Source organism: Dichomitus squalens (genome assembly GCF_000275845.1).
Source record: "Dichomitus squalens LYAD-421 SS1 unplaced genomic scaffold DICSQscaffold_1, whole genome shotgun sequence".
Lineage (NCBI taxonomy): Eukaryota > Fungi > Basidiomycota > Agaricomycetes > Polyporales > Polyporaceae > Dichomitus > Dichomitus squalens.
The window spans coordinates 1,398,468-1,415,561 of NW_006766883.1; the positions used below are offsets into that span (position 1 = coordinate 1,398,468).

The window sequence follows — 17,094 nt, forward strand, 5'->3', positions numbered from 1 at the left end:
CCAAGTCCAAGCATTTGATGCGCACTCACGGTGGGTCATCTGTCCCGTGGACGTCCTCGCCGTAGGACAGCCCATCCTTCTCGATCTCCTTGGCCACCGCACGCAGCCCTTGGTTCGCCGAACGCACGCCCGCTTCTCGAAGTTTCGTCTCGTAATGCTCGGCGACGGCGCTGATGTTCGTCAAGGCCTGCGACCAGGGGGAGCTCGACCCGGATGAGCGTCTTCTAGCGTGGGGGCTGGCAAGTTTTTCCAGGAGCGCGCGCTGCTTCCGGAAGACCTCAGCGGAGCGCACAACTTCGTACTGGAAATATATCAATCAGAAGAAGCTGCCATCGGCGGCGCTGTAAAGTTGCGTACCACCAATTCGTGAACGGCCTTCGGGCTCGGGAACAACTGCTCGTTGCGACACAGCGCGAGGTCTACCAACAGCAGGGTCTATCACGAGCATGATCAGGGTGTCTCGTGCAAAGTAACTTCGGACACGCAAATCCCTACCTCCTGAGTTATCATCTCCACCCCTCCTGTGGTCACCAAGCTGTCTAGCTTATTCGCGAGGAAGTCCAGGAGAAGAACCAAGGCTTGCCAGAGCTCTTGCCAATGGTATTCTGCGTGCGGGGCTTCGTCTTAGGGGACTAAATTTAGGGATTGATCAACAGAGACTAACCAAGTCGGATGTGCTCTCGCTGCAGATACCATAATGTCCTGTAACAGGTTCGGATACATAGTCTGCACAGCACCGAATGCTCCATCAGGGCTCTACTGCCGGCGATGGAATGTGGACACTTACAAATAACACTGGACTTCCAGCTTCTTATGCAAGTTATGTCGGAGCCATAGTATACAGCAGTCTAATAGCGCGCATAGTGGTGGTCGCGGGGGAGCAACCGTAGGCAACGGCGGTTGCCTCTGGAGGTGCAGTCGGTGATTGCGGATGATCACTAAATAGCAACCCACTTACCTGACGACACAGTCGTATATCTTCTTTGCTGTCCAGGTGCAGGGCAGCCATAACGTCATCACTTTCTACCAGCACCAACAGTGTGCTCATCGCAAGATTGGCATAGGCAACTGCGCGAGGTGATGACGTCGACGAGGCATGGGAGAACAAGTATGAGGATAATGAAATCAGGGTCAAAGGAAGCGGCGTTATCCTTGTTGCCGCCCTCTTTCCCAGTTCTTCTTCAGCTTGGAGCGTACTGGCGAAGACCATGCGGAAGGTCGAGCTACCGTGCAGGAATTCGAAGAGGGGGAGAAGGATGACACATGCTTCAATTGGCCTGCAATGGCGCGTGAGACATGGCGCATGACGATCAGTAGCACACCTGCGTACTGGTTCTTGAACAGTTCCCGGGGAGGGTCGACTGGTGCTGAGGCGAACGCGCGGTCCGGTCGCAAGTACGACAAGAAGGAATTGAAGCTGGTCGCCAGAGTCGGCGGGGAATCGTCCGAGACAGTTTGGTAAGCTCTACCGTGATCTTCCGTTAACTGTTCAATGGTGAAGGCCGAGACTCGCTGTTAACGTACTTGACCGCCGCCGCAAGGGCAAAGTTCGCCGCCCAGCATATCATGCGCATCAGAGCTTCATCCTCCGTCTCTCTGATACGCCTCAGATATGGATTTAGCTTCGCAGCGTCAGATTTGTGGAAGTTGGCGAGGAGGGCGAGAAGCAGAACTGCTTCGAAGGTGAATTGTTCCGTGTCCGGGGACTTGATTGTCTGCACCGCCCATCAGCTACCGTTCTGTACGGGTTGACGTTCTACCTACCTTCACGATACATGGGAAGAGATCATGACGAAGGAAATATGCTCCGGGGCTCAGCTGGCTTATCCCGCAAACGAAGATCACGGCTAGCTGAAGCATTTCGTGCCGTAGGCTGGCTGAATGTCCGCATTAGAGAATCCAGCATCACAAGGCGCGAGTAGCCCTCGTATACCTGACAATTCTGTGTTGCTGAGAATGTCATCAATAGCACAGGTGAAGTCCTAGAGTTGTTCACTATTGTCAGCGGCTTGTCCTGTCAATCCTCCTGTAGATAACCACCTTGAAGACAGTGTCGCTTCGGCCGACGCCTCCTGCAAAGACATCCATGACTTCCCATCCGGCGAGATTCTTATTGAGAAGACTTCGGCTCAGCACGCTCAACGTCGCAGCGGCGTGCGCCTTTTTATTTTCATCCGCATCATGGGAACGGAGAGCTTGTAGGCATGCGCCCACCACGCCATTCAGTGCGGGCTTTAGTGTCAATTTTGGTTTTATATTAAGATAAACGAAACGACAAGTCACGCACTCTGAGGGTGCCCAAGCAGTCGTCCTTACGAACCTCGTGCAATTTGGAAGACAGGAACTCTCGGTCTACGTTGAGGTCGAGTAGCTGAGACCAAAAGCTGGCAACGTCCTGCTTCTTCCCGGTAAGCTCCTCGGGCTGCACGCCCTTCAGGATGCAAGATGACGATGAGTCTTTGTCATACAATGCGTTGTAGCGTGGACTTGCCTGGAAAAGACGGCCGTATGTCGTCGCGAACTTCGAGTTGAACTGTATGGATGCCCGGCGTTCCATCTTCTGTGTCTGAGTCCTCTTGTATGCTACAATCCCACAGTGGAGTGCATGGGCTGTACAAGAGTTGTTGTGAAAGACTACTGGAGCGCGAGTGTGGTTGGGCAGACAGTTGTAGATGCATCTCACGTGACACGGTGACATGTCCTGCCAGTGCCGCGGCGCTGAGGTATGGTGGCAGTACATTAGTATGCGCGGCAGATCTCGCACCGCTGCGCGGTCCGGGGAGACCGCAAGTATACTTTTTACGTCGCCTTGCAGCCACTGACGCATTCAAGACACTCAGATTCTTAAAGGTTGTACTCTGAGATAAGACATAGCTAGCCGTTCACGAGATAGGACGGTTGGCGAGGCGCAAAAAGCTAGCCACGAACAAAAAGGCAATACAGAACATGCCACAGTAAGTCCGACGTCAATCTGCAACACCAGACAATCCCGCATCTATCATCTCCGTCACCCACGCTTGGAACGTATCATGCCTCAACCGTACGTCCTCCAAGAGATATCGGATCGCCATGAACGCCTTCTTGCCTCTTCGCTTCCCCTCTTTCTCCTCTTCCGTGTCGCCGTATTGCTCTTCATCCTCATCGCTCAGGTCGTCCACGATACCCGGGAAGCCAAAATGGTTCTCGTCCACGCGAGGAGCAACATCTGACGAAGCATATGCCGCACGGAAAAGCACTCGCAAGCATAGCAACGCAGTGAGCGAGCTTGGCGGAGGATCGACATGGGGCCGCATGTATGTGACTCGCGTTGAGCGCGCCGGCGGAGGAGGTCGTGATGTAGGATTGGGAATGGGGTGTGGATAGTTGACGGAAGGGAGCGTGATGGTGTCAGGTTGATTCGGGTCTTTTGGCTGCGGCTGCTCGTCCGGAAGATGAGTAAGGACGTGGCCGCGCATCTGTGCTTTCGTAATTTCTGTCTGGGGACACGAAGACCAGAGGCACGGAAGATGCGCGCCTTCGAAAGGTTGGATATGCTGCTCCAGGATGTGCTCATAGAGCTCGTTCGTAGAGACGAAGGGCTCCGAGGGGCACTGCGAGCGGTCCCATAGGCACTTGAACTGAGTGCTCGTGGAGAAGTCTTTTCGACGATCGACGCCGCGTACCACGAAACGCTGAGGGGGACCAGGTAGCACCATAGCCTGAGCTTGTGGGAAAACCGCATTCACGTTCTTGATCACGTCAGATGCAACGAGCGGTGGATAACGGTCCGAGTAAGGCGCAAAGGCGTCCTTGTACAAGTTCCAGAAGTCGACCTGCGTCAGCTCGCCGTCTGCCTTTGCCACAAACATGGTCTTCATCCTGTGTGTCTGCTTGAGCGTGCTCATTACACGTTCATTAACATGAGACCTCACCATTCATAACACCGCTGAGGTTCAGGTACTGGTAACAGAGTATCAAGCTCCTCCTTCGTAAGTTCATGGTCGTGGACGGTGACTGATTGTGAGGGAGCGGTGTATACCGGCAAGCCGATTTCGAAGGATACAGTCTCTTCCAATTGGTCGGCGAGGATGAGGGAAACGAGTAACCTCAGTGTTCCTGGCATTCTGGGGTGCCGGAGGAAGGCCTTGGTCATAGGAGGATAGGAGAGATGAGCGTACAAGTAGTTCAAGGCGGCGTCGATGAGCTCCTTGTCAAGTATCAACGGGAGCACGTTCATGGATGTTTCGAGTGCGGGGGCTTCGGCTGAGAGTTGATAGGTATTGACGGGATTCGAGTACATCGTGGTGAGCGTGATCAAGGAGGAGATGATGAGGCTTCGGTTGGAAGAAAAGCCGGCTATCTGCTGTAGCGGTCCAACTGGGCTGTTGCAGTATGGGGCGGATGGTATGGGAAGGGTAACGGTGGAGGCGATGGATTGCAGTATTTCCAGGATATAGAGGATGAACTCGGAGTTGGCATCCGAGTTCAATTCGAGGTCATGTAGAGCGCGGAGGACAAGATCAGGAATTTTAGGGTAACTGGAAAGCTCACGAGCATTGGCCTCGTGCATTCCTGCATTGCGGAGGATGAAAAGGGACTCAATAGCATGCCTCCGTTTTCGTTCCTTCGCCTTCGGAGTCGCAAAAAAGTTGTCCGCTTCGGTATATTGCTTGTGCCCCTCCTTGACGTACCATTCCGGCCATTCAAATAGCGCGTCCGTCAATCCTGGAATGGCTATGAGCATGAACTGCTCGTTAAGGCAGAGACGGCAAAGACGATCAAGAGCCCAAGCGACTTCGGAGTCGATGCCAGAACGTAACGAGAGCAGCATTCGATTATTGGGAGTCGCCTCCGTGTACCAGCCTATCCACCGAAAACGGTCAATTGTGCATGGAAAGTTGAGAATAGTACTTACGCTCGTAATCATCAGTTACGACGGGCCGATGTTGTGGCGGCGGCACTGGGGTTTGACGGCCTGGTCGATACGTCGCTGCTTGCGCTGAGCTCGCAGTAGTAGACATGTCCTCTGTACTGAGTTCCAAAGCTGTAGAGAGGCTGGGAGGGGAAGAGAGCTCGGGCGGGGGTGACGGAGACGCTGTGGGAGAGGAGCAGGCGGTGGACTGCGGTGAAGGCAAAGACGCGTCCGACGCGTCGAGCACGTGAATCACCCTCATTGGCGCTTAGTCGTGGCTCGCAACCTGAGAGGTATTCTCAACGTCCACACCCCCTCAGATCAGAACTACTACATCTTGTGTTCTCTGAGAGTATATAAGCTCGGGGAGTGCTTGAAATATGTTTGTACATCTATTCAGTCACCTTTAGTGTCCTAGTAAGTCCTCAATCGCCATTATTCTTCAAAGCTCACGAGAAACGTGGCGGATTCCAGGCCGGCGGCTGGACATGAGATGGTCTCTCGTCTTGTCCGCAGTCTTTCGCTCATTACACTACGGACCCACGGACCCACGCCCAACTTCTGCGATTGGAACCAGCTGCTCCCGGCGCATCGCATCCGCGAATTCCAGTGGGCTTGGATTCAAGGGAACATCATTTGGCTGGAGGCTACATACTGTATCACCACGTCAGTCGCATTGAAGGATTGGGCTCGGGATGATCTGTCCTGTAGTGATGGGAGTTTCAGGCATGTAACGCAGCGGCTATGACAAAGCCACCGTCATGCAATGCCATGAGGATGACCACGTGAGTCGCTCGAATCCATGTGGTAACTTTCCCATGTCAACAGTAACCCTTCCGTCCAGGATGAAAGGAGACATGGCATCATCTTATGAGGCATGCATCGCGCGTGTTCTCTCCAGGTAAGAGGCAGGTCACGCTTTTCATTGTCAAAATTGAACGCTACTTCTCAGAAGGGAAGTCAAGCCACATCTGCAAAGCTGACCATGCTCAACCAGGACGTCCTTGACCATATCTTCGAGTGTGAGGTCTTGGCCGGCACGCTTCCTGCCGCAGCCCTCGTTTGCCAAGCATGGACGCAGCCGGTACAACGTGTCTTGTACAGGGACATCCTGTTCTCGGTTTCGAATTACCGACAGCGGGACAACCTCTTCGCTCGAACGATGCGCACATCACCTCACCTCCGAGGATACGTCCGAACACTGCGGCTCATCACACTGTGGAATCACTCGCCCAACCCGAACGACATTGACTGGATCCGACTCCTACCCGCACATGGCCTCCGTGAATTTCATTGGTTCTGGGTCCGCGGCAATATGGTTCCAGCGGTCGTATGGTATCCAGCTGTCCGCACTGCACCCCGTGCCCGTTTCCGAGGTCGATTACATGACTCAGAGAGGTTGCAGTCGATTATCGATATGCCACATCTTCAGTATCTCACCCTCGAGCTCTCGGGCCGCGAAACGGGCAACCTAGTCGCACCCTTGACGTCTCAGTTGAGGCACCTCAACCTCTACCTCTCTATCGGGCACGGCTCGATCATCGACGCCTTCCTAGCCGCCGTAGGCCCACACTTAGAATCCTTGCAGCTTACATGCAACATGGGGTACGACAGTCTCGAAGACAGGCAACTGATCTCCGCCATAGAGATACATTGTCTTGGTCTGAGGAAGCTATACATCTCCACCATTCACATGCGTGACGGTGCTCCCCCATTCCTGGACGTCCTCGTGCGACAGTACCCTGCCTTGGACTATCTCCGCTGTGCCGAAGAGACGTACTCTGCTCGAATGTTCGAACGCCTGCCTCCCACCCTGATCACCCTGGCGTTCTCGTGCGACAGCGTCTTGTTCAAGCAAGAGGAGGCGCTCCTTACCTACCTTAGTCGCGCCCGTCGCAATGGCGGCCGCCTTACCTCACTTGTCTTCTACTCAAAGGGATATCCAGAGTGCCTATCCCGCGTCGCGGAGGCATGTCATTCTAATGGGATCAAGTTCTCTCACCGTTCAGAGGACAGTGGTGGGTTCAGCTGGAACTGACGGTAACGAGCCCTTGTGGCATTCCTGCATTCCCGCAATCATAGCTGACGAGCAATGTATCAGGTAGAACTCGAGCGTTCACGTATGTGCCACCCGTTATCTTACGTTGTCAAACTGCCATGTCGCTCAAGCTGTCTCATGCTCCGCATATCAGATTCTTCTCGATACATACGCGGCATGTCAGGTTTCGCAACGTATGGAAGCCGTTCAGGTGATCGCGACTGTCGCATGATGGTAGCGCGGATGGTGCGTCTTCTCGGTAGCAACGACAGCGTTAGGCATTGACTGGCAAAGTGGCCGTACTACAGCCACGCGTCATACGCCGGGATGGATACATATGGACTAAACCCTCGAGCTGCGCAATAGCGCTTTCATGTATCTGAACGACGTCTGTGCATCAACCCGACGTGAGGGACAAGGTTCAGGTGACAGTCATCATTACGTCCTGCTGCGGTAACTTACACACGTCATACAAGGCACTCGGAAACCTATCCAAAGAATCATGCGTACATAAACGTAAGATGGAGACGTCCATGGCTAGCAAAGTCTGTGAAATGCGAAGATAGTGAAGTGAGTGTCCCAGTCCAGTCTCGCACGTTCATCCCAAGAATTGGTCGACGCAATCCATCGCTTCCTTCCAGAAGCGGTCAATGACCCCGTCCGCGAACCCATTCTCGTCGTACCCCAGGCTGATCCAGAGCTTCCCCTTGAACGTGTACCCGAACAGCAGCATCCCACCATGGCGCTGCCTTGAACCCGTGGTCAACGTGTGGAGCTCGGTGTTCGGGAACGTGGCATGCTTGTAGATGCCGTCAAGGTTACCAAGCAAAGACAGCCCGATGAGTGCAGAAGACGGCGCCTTCGCCCTTGCCGGGAAGGCCGACTCCTTCACAGGAGCAGCCTGGACAGGCGGCGGCGGCGGCACCCAAGTCCCCTTCTCGCGCTCGTCATCTTCTCGGCCCCATGCACGCGCCTGCGCCCCGCGCTTCCGCGACATCTCGTGCGCGCGTGAAGCCATGAGGGGATTCTTCGCCGCCTTGGTGCTCTGCGCCTTTGCCTGCTGCGCTCGAAGCCAGAAGGTCGACTCTTGCCCCTCCGGTGCAGAAGCGGAGGGGAGGAAGGACGGCAGCACGACGTTGAAGTAGCCGATGGCGAGGTACCAGTACGAGTTCCACAGCTCGGAAGTAGGCTTCCTGGTGAAGTAGGGGCGGAGGTTGAGCGCGGAATACATGAGCGTGGGCAGCTCCCTGTTGCAGCCCTCTGCGGCCGTGCGTACCCAGGCGACGTTGCAGATAGCGAAGAGCGCCGCAGAGACCGAGACGCCGTGTGCCTTGCACTTCTTCAGGATGGCTTTTGTGCGGTCCTCTGGGAACGTCACGGTCGGGATGATAGTATGGCGCTCCGGGTGCTTGCTGCGAGGGAACACCTGGCCACCGACGAGCCGCTGTTCGGAGAGCTGGAAGTCCACCTTGGCAGCGACGCGGCGGAACTTGGCTGGAGAGAGCGGCATGTTATCTTCGAGCGCCGATGGGAGAGCACACTGCGACGGCGACAACGCGCAGGTAAGCATATGTTGCAAACCGGAATAGACATCTGAAGAACCTTACCTCTTCAGGCGCGACGGCCCAGCGAGAGCGCCATTCGTCCTCTAGCATATCTCGTAATTCGTCTTCAGATTTCTCGCCTCCAAGGAGGCCGAAAAACTCGTTCGCGAATGTATGCAAGGCCATGCCGTCACCGATGAAGTGCATTGCGCAAATGAGCAGCTCGTACTGGTGAGTACGCTCGGCTTCCTGATGTCCTTCGTCATCCGCGGCTTCTAGCTCCGGTTCGTGCGGCTCGCTCAAGGCCGGCGAGGGAGTGCGCGGCGGGGTAGGCATCAGCTCCGGTGAGGTGATGGGTTCCGAAATGATGAGATAGGATAGACGGTCGTTCGACAAAGTTCGCGGGCCGTTCATGAAGGACTCCATCAGCTCTGCGCAGCCGCAGATGTCAGTGCCACGCGTTACGTCTTGCGCGCGAAACTCAACACTAACCGTCCTTGGTCTGCATGCGGTACTCAAGGTTGGCGTCCGCGCTGAGCAGCGCGTCTTGTGCGGACGACGGTGCGTCGAAGCTGCAATCCGCAATCAGCACCTAACTTCCGCACGATACAGCCAGGGGCGAACTCACACGAATCGCACGTCGTCATAGTCGTGCATTTCTGCACGCGCGCAGAGCAGGGGATGGCGCATGCGGAGGATCGCCCAAACGGCGCGAACCCTTGAGCGTCTCGCGACACTCTCCTTTGCTCTGAAGCCAAGATGCAAAGACCTGCAGATACAACGTTCAGCGTATCTTCTGCTACATGTGAGACATCTTCTGCGTACATGTCGTTCACGCCTGCTTGCCGCGAGGGGAGAAAGTAGGAGAGCTCGGTGTCGCCCATCCTCCTCTCGTACCGCAGGGTGGCGCGCGAGGCATCTGTGCCTTGCGCGTCGCCGAATGGGAATGCCTTGCCAAAGTCGCTGGCAACAGCGGACAAAGGAGGGGTAAGGAGCTCAGCGGAGTCGCGGTTGGATGCCATGGCGAGGTGAAGTCGAGGATGTTAGCCTGATCAAGAGGTGCCCGACGTGCGTGAAAGCGAGTATATGTCCAGGTAGACCGCGCGGGAATTAGGGTTTAAAGGGTCCCAGATGAGACGCAGCTGTCAGGAGTGGATGGAGAGCGGGTGCGGCAGAGAAAGAGGAAGCGCGATGCTGCAGCCGCACAAGGACCAATAAATGGATCACCTCGGGGGGAGGGGAGTTAGCACGGGGGCTGCTGGTGTCAACGGCCAGCGGCATCCTTGTAATTTTGCGGGTGGCGCGGACGTGATGCGCACCGATGCACCCGGATGTTAGTTCGACACGAAACCGTGGTGTCGGGGTAGCCACAGCGGCAGCGAAATGGTAAGAGACAGAAGTGATCTCTCGAAGGAGACCGAGGCCCGTAAGCATCCTGAGGCCGAGGGCGCCGGGAATACTCAGATTAGGCTGCACGGAACGAGACAACGTCCGTGTATTTCCAGCGACGTGTGTCCGGAGCTCTCTTCGCCGCACCAGAACAATCACTCCAATCATCGATGATGGAGCTTCACCGTCTTCCATGCGGATCCAGTGGAATCCCAGAGGACCCCAGTCGTCCTGACTCCTCAGCAACTACTATGCATTTGGACGCTGGAACAAGGCTGGAGCGCAAAATGAGATACCCACAACAGTACAGATATTCTTGCCCATTCCCACGATGACTGCTAGTAAGTAATCAATGTACGGATCGCAATCGAAGGCTAGATTCCATCGGCCTGTGACCTGACTAAATCCTGATCAAGACCTGGAATGGCGAACCCCATGCCATTTCTCAGATTGCTGTCTGCGGCAGCATTAATGCAGCCCAAGAGTCCAAGCAGCATGGCCTCGATCCGCAAAGTTCCCCTCGAGCTTCCACGGACGGTAGCCCAAACGTGGAGTGCGGTGTTCGCGCAGAAGTCGACGTCTCTCACGAGACCTACCTGTGACGATGTTCTTCACTAGTACTGTAGATGGTGGTACCGGTACCAGCTCGAGCCATCCCGTTTGCAGGGGCCAAATGAGGTCCGGATGACAGACCGGGAGGAACCATCGTCTCGGACATACCGTTTAGTGCGACAAAGCCTCCGCAATCAACGTTTATCGGTGCCAGTCGCGCCTTAAACTCTACAAACAACAATGTTAACAAGGTACAAGAACAGCATCCGTAGCGATCGACGACTGTCAGGTCGCGGGAAACTTGACGCCGCTGACAAGAGCATATTCAGGCCTGTCGAGCGAGATGCGGTGTCCCAGACATGGACTCGGACTCATAGTACTTCCGTAATGCTAGATTTCGACTAAAGCAGGGCATGTCAGTGTCGGTGGTCGCATACACGCGAGGAACGTATAATGGATGACTTTCCATAAGCTATCTACGGCTCTACGGACGTCCGTAAATCTCTAAACAGACCGATTTGGGCAAGGGGCAGTGTTGCCGACACCAGATCTGAACTCCGCTGATGAAATTTAGGATACGGACGTCAAAATCTAGGAGGGGGGTCCGACCCCCCTTTCTAAATCTCTAACAGGCCGTAGACAGTCCGTAGACCTCGGCATACGGTGCCGTGACCACGAGAAAGGAAGGAGCCATCATGACAAAGCGAACTGCATGCCAAATACAGACATGACATAAGCCACTCCAGTCACGTGCTGATGATGAGCAGAACATGCCGCCTGTTTAGCGCCCAAGATCCAGAGACTGTTTCAAACCCCGCCTAGAAATCTACGGACGTTCGTAGAGCCGTAAATCCTTATGGAAAGTCGTCCAATACATCGATAGTTCGAAAGCCGGAGGAAGACAACCGCACCTGAGCCCCTCTCGCAGGATCACCCATGTCAAATAAGCGCGTTCTAATTCAGGTCAACTACACCCGACTAGCGATGCATTGATTCTAAATGACCCTCAGGCGCACCAGACCTCCAGTACGCGTGGCAGCGATCATCAATGGGAGAACTGTAGCACGGTGGCGATGTCACGTAGGAGTGCAAAACGCTCGCCAAACAAGACTCCCAGCGTGCGAGTGGAGGCCGAGACTGCAAGGTTTGTCACACTTGACCCGGACTTCGACGTCCGAGAACGCCTCGTGCCCAACGCTCAGACAGGTCGATGTCACCACCTGATCGGGCATAGTCGAGGCACGGAGAGGCAGGAGTGGCGTTTCGTCGGCTTGCGACGCCTTGCAGCATTCCTCGGATATTGCAGAGCGTGGGATAGACGCCGGACGTTGTGCTAGCAGCCACAATAATGCCTGCGGGCTGGAGCATCCGACGCACGCGCACGACGGCGGGCTGCGGTACGAAGCGGCGGTTTTCCCATGCTCTTGAGAATGACAGCATGGCAAACGTCGAGGAAGCACACGGAAGCGTCTACAAAGGTTTCGAGGTCCCAAGGGAACGGAGCACTTGCATGGGAGGGAGCTGGCCGCGGAAACGCCAAGAGGACGGCCTCAGTAGAGCATGGTCCGGCCTCGGGACCTTGGGTTTCCCTCGTGGTCTGCTGAGGCCACGGGTCCCGCGGCTAGTGTAGGAATCCATTGGGAGATGTCCCAGAACACACTATTTAGGAGGAAGCACGTCGCGAAGAGATCGGAACATCGCGTGGTGTGCTCTAGTCGAGTCGAAGTTGTCTGATACATACTCTAGGAGGTCCCTTACGGAACGCAGTCCCATAAACGATACAGCGTCCGGTTATGCAAAGTGACAAGAATACCCCTGGACATCGTAAGGAGGCTCGGTTCCCTGCACGACTGATGTCCGCAAATGCCCCACGAACCCCGCTATCGTAGAGCGTCGGCGTCCATGTCAAGCAGGGACACCCGCCAGCTTCCCGCCAAACGTCGAAGACGTGAAGTATGAGACAGATTGGCGGGCCATTGCCATAGCACCTAAGCTGGATGGCTCTTCTTCTCCGCCTGCATGTCGACCATCTCGTCTTCCCCGATGCGATTGAGACGATTGGCGGCTGACGCTTCGACATCATCGCGGGGCGAAGGCGGAGGAGGCGCAGTCTCGACAGACTTGACCCATGTGTAGTACATCGTCCCGGCGGCGATTACGAGGATGGAGGCAACACGGTTCCTAGATGTGTTACGTTACCAGTCAGAGCTCGATTCCTGCTGGTCCCTGAAAGGATCAGAAGTGGAGAAGGGAAGGCGAGTGTCATGCGGCAAGTCTATCGGGATCGCGATAGTGCACAGGCACGGTGGAAGGTGATTGGTGAAACGGGGATACGGCGGGTGACAGAGGTCTGGAAACGACGCGAAGGGCGAAAGGGTGAGATGGACTCGCAAAGAAGCACTTACGTCGATAGGAGGTCGTTGAACAACCAGACCCCGAGGAGTGTCTGAATGGCTGAGCGCGCGGCCTAGAATAGACAGATAGTTGAATGAGGATCCATGCCACGATACCAGAGGGGCACCAGAGCGGGGGCGACGGGAAGCAAGGTTAGGTACTGCGCACATGGAGACTCTGTAGAGTTGATGAACTCACGCTCGAGAACATGTGCGTCACCGGGCTAGTAACCTTGATACTGAGCAACCCGGCAACACACAGCAGGAAGCCGAACACGCCGGTGACGAGGCTACCCCAGACAAATATCTTCGAGTTCCAGTCCGGGTCGCGATAGAGTTCGGAGAGCTCCGAAAGTTCTCCTTGGAAGAGGATGAAAGGGGCCAAGAGTATGGCAGAACCAAGGTTTTGCCAGTATGCGAGCTGAATGGTGGAGTTCCCGGCATGGGGCAGCGATATCTTGATGAGAACTGCGTGAATGGCGATAAACAGCGACGAAAGTACGCCGTAGAAGATAGATAGTTGGCTTGGGGCCTCCCGAAGTTGCTGTGTCGTCGCCGCGTCCGGTGCCACACCGATGAAGAAACCGAAGGTAACGATGAATGCGGCCAGGAGGACCCGGACAGATGGGATGGAACGACTATGCGCTGAGGATACGCCGATGGTTAACGGGAGGACAAGTCCTCTGGCAATCTACAGCACGGTGGATCAGCAAATGAGTGCCATCGAGAAGCGCGAAAGCTCACCTGAAAATACGACGCCTCAACACCTCGAAGACAAAGGATGTTGAAGACCAGTCCGGACACGTTAACGAACGTGACCGGAACGAGTTTCTTGGCGGTCTCGAGCTTCAGCTGTGGGATCTCAACCTTGGGAGTGACGAAGGCAGCGCCATGGAGAAGGATGACCGCAAGGACTAGCTGATTGAGCAAGAACAACAGCGGAAGACTGGGAGACCCATTGAGGACAGCCTTGTTTCTGTCGATCTCGCATTAATGTATGCAAGACACGCAACGATCGGGTGACTTACACAAACACCATCTAAGACATGAAACAATGATCATTGTTATTGCGATCGGGCTCTTCTCAATGCCACTTACCACCAGTGCCGCAGACATGTAGAACGAGACTACACCCGCCACGAGCGACCGCTGAGACATGTTTTTGGTGTCCATTGCTGCGAGACAAGAGGATGAGGAAGGGATCAGCTAGTAAAGTCGAGCGCTGGTAGGGGCCGATGGCCAACGTCGACGGCAAGGATGACACAAGGGACTGAATGACGACTTCTCATTTTTAGGCTAGAACTCGGATTGCGGGCAATAGAGGGGCATGAGGCGTACGTGCAGGAGCACGCCTGCCTCCGTTCCGAGGTTCCAGTAGACGCTTGCGGAATAATGCATCGAGTAAAGGTGGGCATCGATTGCGATTTACTGCATTGCGTTCCAGGGAATGTGACAACCCGCAACGTACGCTGCGCCTGACCTGTGGCAGTATGGTGAGACTGACAGCGGGCGATACGCCTCGGAAGTCAATGGGATTGCGGGGGAGACGGCGGCTCAAGACGAGAAGCGGACAGTCGAAGCTGATTGCGACAGGTTACAGCTGCCCAACGGCGCAAACCAGACGCCGGGCAACGGAAGTGTGACAGTGTGTGACAGGGACGAGATAAGACCGAAATTAATCGGGAGGTCACAAATCTAAGAGTGGGGATTAGCCGACGATGAATCGAGATCTGGGAGGCGCAGGGGCTCTGCCGGATGCGTCAAGTGCGATTCGATGGATGGGCCAGACGCGGAGGTGCTCTGCTTGCCAGACGCCACGCTCCGTTCCATGCGCCCCATGTCTGCAGGCCCCGCTTTTCCGCCCCTGCGCTCTAATTATGATCCCCTTTATCTATTCACCCCTTGACCTTGGCCGACTCCGAGTAGTCTTGTGCCTTTCGTCGTCGCGTCGGGACCTCCATGGCTGAACGATCGGACACCACCAGCGGGAAACATGAACGCTCCGACTCCAGGATACCCCTTCTGCCCTACGCTGACTTCACCCCGCCTTCCTCTCCCACGTCTCGTTCTTCGTCCCGCTCCTACATGTCCTACCTCCCTAGACGACGTTTACTCGGTGCCCTCTTCTCCCTCACTGTCCTTTCTTTCGTAGCCCTTTCGGTCACCACCTTTGGTCGCGTTCCTGAGGAGACTTTCCAGGTGACACCCGAGCACGGGAACGCTCCGCCACAGCAACCTGAGACGAACGACCGAAGACCTGAAGTGGATCTGACCCACCCCCCGCTCCCTCCTGCTGCTTCAGAGCCCGACCGGGAGCCTGTATCGGAAGAGGAGGAGTATTCATATTCGCCGCGTCTGCTCGGTCCTCCTACGCAAAGCTTCCGCGACAACCTACGGAATGACACCAAATACATCACTTCATGGCCTTCCGCTGGATGGAGTGAGTCTCCCTTAGCCGCTCTCTACTGTGTCTTTTAACCATTCTAATCGCCCCAGCCAACGATGTCATGACCTACGCCAACCTGATCTACCTCGGCAGCCTCACCGAGCGTGTACCTATCATCCCCATGTTCACGCCCTCTCACATTGGCGGAGACGCCGCCCCCATTCCTTTCGGAGAGGTCTTCGACGTCCCTCGTTTCATAGAAGAGTCTGGCATCGAGATCGTCGAATGGGACGAGGTCAAGGATCCCGAGAGCAACGTAGTAGATGATCTCGGCTGCTGGAACATCTGGGAAGCCGTCCAATACCACGAGCACCACCCAAGACCCAGCGCCGCACCGGATTGGCTCAAGCTCGGTGAGCCTGCCTTCTTGACAAGACTTCGAAGCCTTGTTTGCCGTGTAAGCTACCTTCCCTGACCAACTCTATTTGGCAGACCTGTCATACACTAAAGCACCCGACTGGGTGAAGCTGATTCCGAACTACGAACATGATTCGTGCAGCACTTTCATGGCGCTTACACGCCTCAGCTATCCGGAAGAGCGCTCGCGCAATATCGGCCACGCTCTACCGTCCCCACTTCACAACGCCGTGTTGGATCCCGAAGAGCATGTGCTATGTTATGATTACTTGTATTACGCATGTGCTCAGCAGGTCAGTTTTGCGTTCATCTTCCTCAGAGTGCGCATTGAGCCCCTCCGTTTCTAGTCATACGAGTATGACTTTGACTACGCTCCCATGTGGAGATATGTTTTGCGACACTTCCACTGGACACAACGCATCGAGCTGATCACGCAGCAGTATGTGCGCGAGGTGTTTGAGTTGCCACCAGGGACCAACATGCCGCCGGTTGGTTTCTCCCGTCGCTTGTTTCTACCGTGTTGAATGCTCATCCCATGAGGCTATCACAGTTCATTGCCGTTCACATACGTCACGGGGATTTCAGCAATTGGTGCTGGGCTGCCGAGAACCCCGAGGATTGCTTTGCTCCCATCTCTGCTATTGAGCGGAGGGTGAAGTACGTGCTAATCAGTGACTCTGGTTGATCTGTTGGCTTATCACCCGCATCGCAGAGAGGTCCAGGATGAGCTCCGCGAGCGCAAGGGCTTGGACGTTGACCGCATCTTCATCTCGAGCGACGAGAAGGACCCGGCGTGGTGGGACCAGATCAAGGCGCTGGGCTGGAGGACCGTCGACCACGACGCCATGCGGACAGCGGCGGTATACGGGCGGTGGTACCCCGTCATCATCGATGCTGCGATCCAGTCGGCCGCCGTCGGGTTCGTGGGGACCGACCGGTCGACGTACTCGATCGTCTCGCGGCGTAGGGTGCAGTCATGGCAGGACGGCGTGACGCGGGTCCTCAAGTGGGGCTTTAAGGGCGCAGACGATCATTGAGTAGCTGCAGCTCGTTCCGCGACTTCGGATCGTGTGTCGTGAACACAGCGCGCTGGGTGACCGACACCGAGGAACGCTGCTGCCTTATAGCTAATATTGTATATATACTGGCACTGCTGAATATAGCTTGCTGTGTCGTATTAAAAGCGTATCAACCGATTTGTTGTACTACTTACTTGGGGGGCTGCGCGTCGCAATCTCGGGGCTGCCTTGAAGACTTGCCGAACGAACCGACGCTCGGTCCCCGTCAGCGCTAATAGCAAGCAAGCACTTGACTCCGTGCCCATCCTCAACGCGTCTTAAGCTTCAGGGCACGTACACTAGCTTCCCATCGCGCCAACTCTTGTACGCCTTTCAGAAATATCTCAGACGCGTGATTCGCGCGTTATGCTCCTTGTAGAACCCTACAGGCTGATCGCAGACTTCCTTCCGCCATCGGAACTGGTC

At 55.5% G+C, this 17,094-nt stretch overlaps 6 protein-coding genes across 6 annotated transcripts; 2 read left to right on the forward strand and 4 right to left on the reverse strand.

Moving 5' to 3' along the window:
- Positions 1-25: 25 nt before the first annotated feature.
- On the reverse strand, positions 26-2,088 carry DICSQDRAFT_47463 (uncharacterized protein; the record flags this gene model as incomplete). Its single annotated transcript, XM_007359837.1, has 11 exons — positions 26-301; positions 358-435; positions 496-605; positions 665-726; positions 788-906; positions 959-1,277; positions 1,331-1,465; positions 1,525-1,715; positions 1,765-1,877; positions 1,934-1,982; positions 2,041-2,088. 11 exons carry the CDS (start codon positions 2,086-2,088, stop codon positions 26-28), a joined length of 1,500 nt encoding a protein of 499 aa, XP_007359899.1.
- Positions 2,089-2,966: 878 nt separating this feature from the next.
- Positions 2,967-5,019, reverse strand: DICSQDRAFT_95709 (uncharacterized protein; the record flags this gene model as incomplete). The annotated part of the gene is made up of 3 exons (XM_007360286.1): positions 4,895-5,019; positions 3,912-4,842; positions 2,967-3,858 (listed from the first exon to the last, which is right to left on the reverse strand). Exons 1-3 carry the CDS (start codon positions 4,998-5,000, stop codon positions 2,967-2,969), a joined length of 1,929 nt encoding a protein of 642 aa, XP_007360348.1. The 5' UTR covers positions 5,001-5,019.
- Positions 5,020-5,435: 416 nt separating this feature from the next.
- Positions 5,436-7,343, forward strand: DICSQDRAFT_151271 (uncharacterized protein). Its single transcript, XM_007360287.1, has 6 exons — positions 5,436-5,676; positions 5,736-5,792; positions 5,847-6,931; positions 6,993-7,008; positions 7,081-7,175; positions 7,238-7,343. Exons 2-3 carry the CDS (start codon positions 5,769-5,771, stop codon positions 6,927-6,929), a joined length of 1,107 nt encoding a protein of 368 aa, XP_007360349.1. The 5' UTR covers positions 5,436-5,676; positions 5,736-5,768; the 3' UTR covers positions 6,930-6,931; positions 6,993-7,008; positions 7,081-7,175; positions 7,238-7,343.
- DICSQDRAFT_131140 (uncharacterized protein) lies at positions 7,343-9,588 on the reverse strand. Its single transcript, XM_007360288.1, has 5 exons — positions 9,299-9,588; positions 9,102-9,242; positions 8,966-9,045; positions 8,537-8,904; positions 7,343-8,469 (listed from the first exon to the last, which is right to left on the reverse strand). Exons 1-5 carry the CDS (start codon positions 9,493-9,495, stop codon positions 7,528-7,530), a joined length of 1,728 nt encoding a protein of 575 aa, XP_007360350.1. The 5' UTR covers positions 9,496-9,588; the 3' UTR covers positions 7,343-7,527.
- Positions 9,589-12,402: 2,814 nt separating this feature from the next.
- On the reverse strand, positions 12,403-13,965 carry DICSQDRAFT_164710 (uncharacterized protein; the record flags this gene model as incomplete). The annotated part of the gene is made up of 6 exons (XM_007360289.1): positions 12,403-12,595; positions 12,820-12,881; positions 13,007-13,498; positions 13,552-13,783; positions 13,836-13,846; positions 13,906-13,965. 6 exons carry the CDS (start codon positions 13,963-13,965, stop codon positions 12,403-12,405), a joined length of 1,050 nt encoding a protein of 349 aa, XP_007360351.1.
- An 834-nt stretch (positions 13,966-14,799) lies between these two features.
- DICSQDRAFT_76025 (uncharacterized protein) lies at positions 14,800-16,804 on the forward strand. The gene is made up of 6 exons (XM_007360290.1): positions 14,800-15,247; positions 15,304-15,606; positions 15,686-15,903; positions 15,958-16,098; positions 16,161-16,267; positions 16,323-16,804. The coding sequence occupies exons 1-6, from the start codon at positions 14,893-14,895 to the stop codon at positions 16,645-16,647; spliced, it is 1,449 nt and encodes a 482-aa protein (XP_007360352.1). The 5' UTR covers positions 14,800-14,892; the 3' UTR covers positions 16,648-16,804.
- Positions 16,805-17,094: the final 290 nt, after the last annotated feature.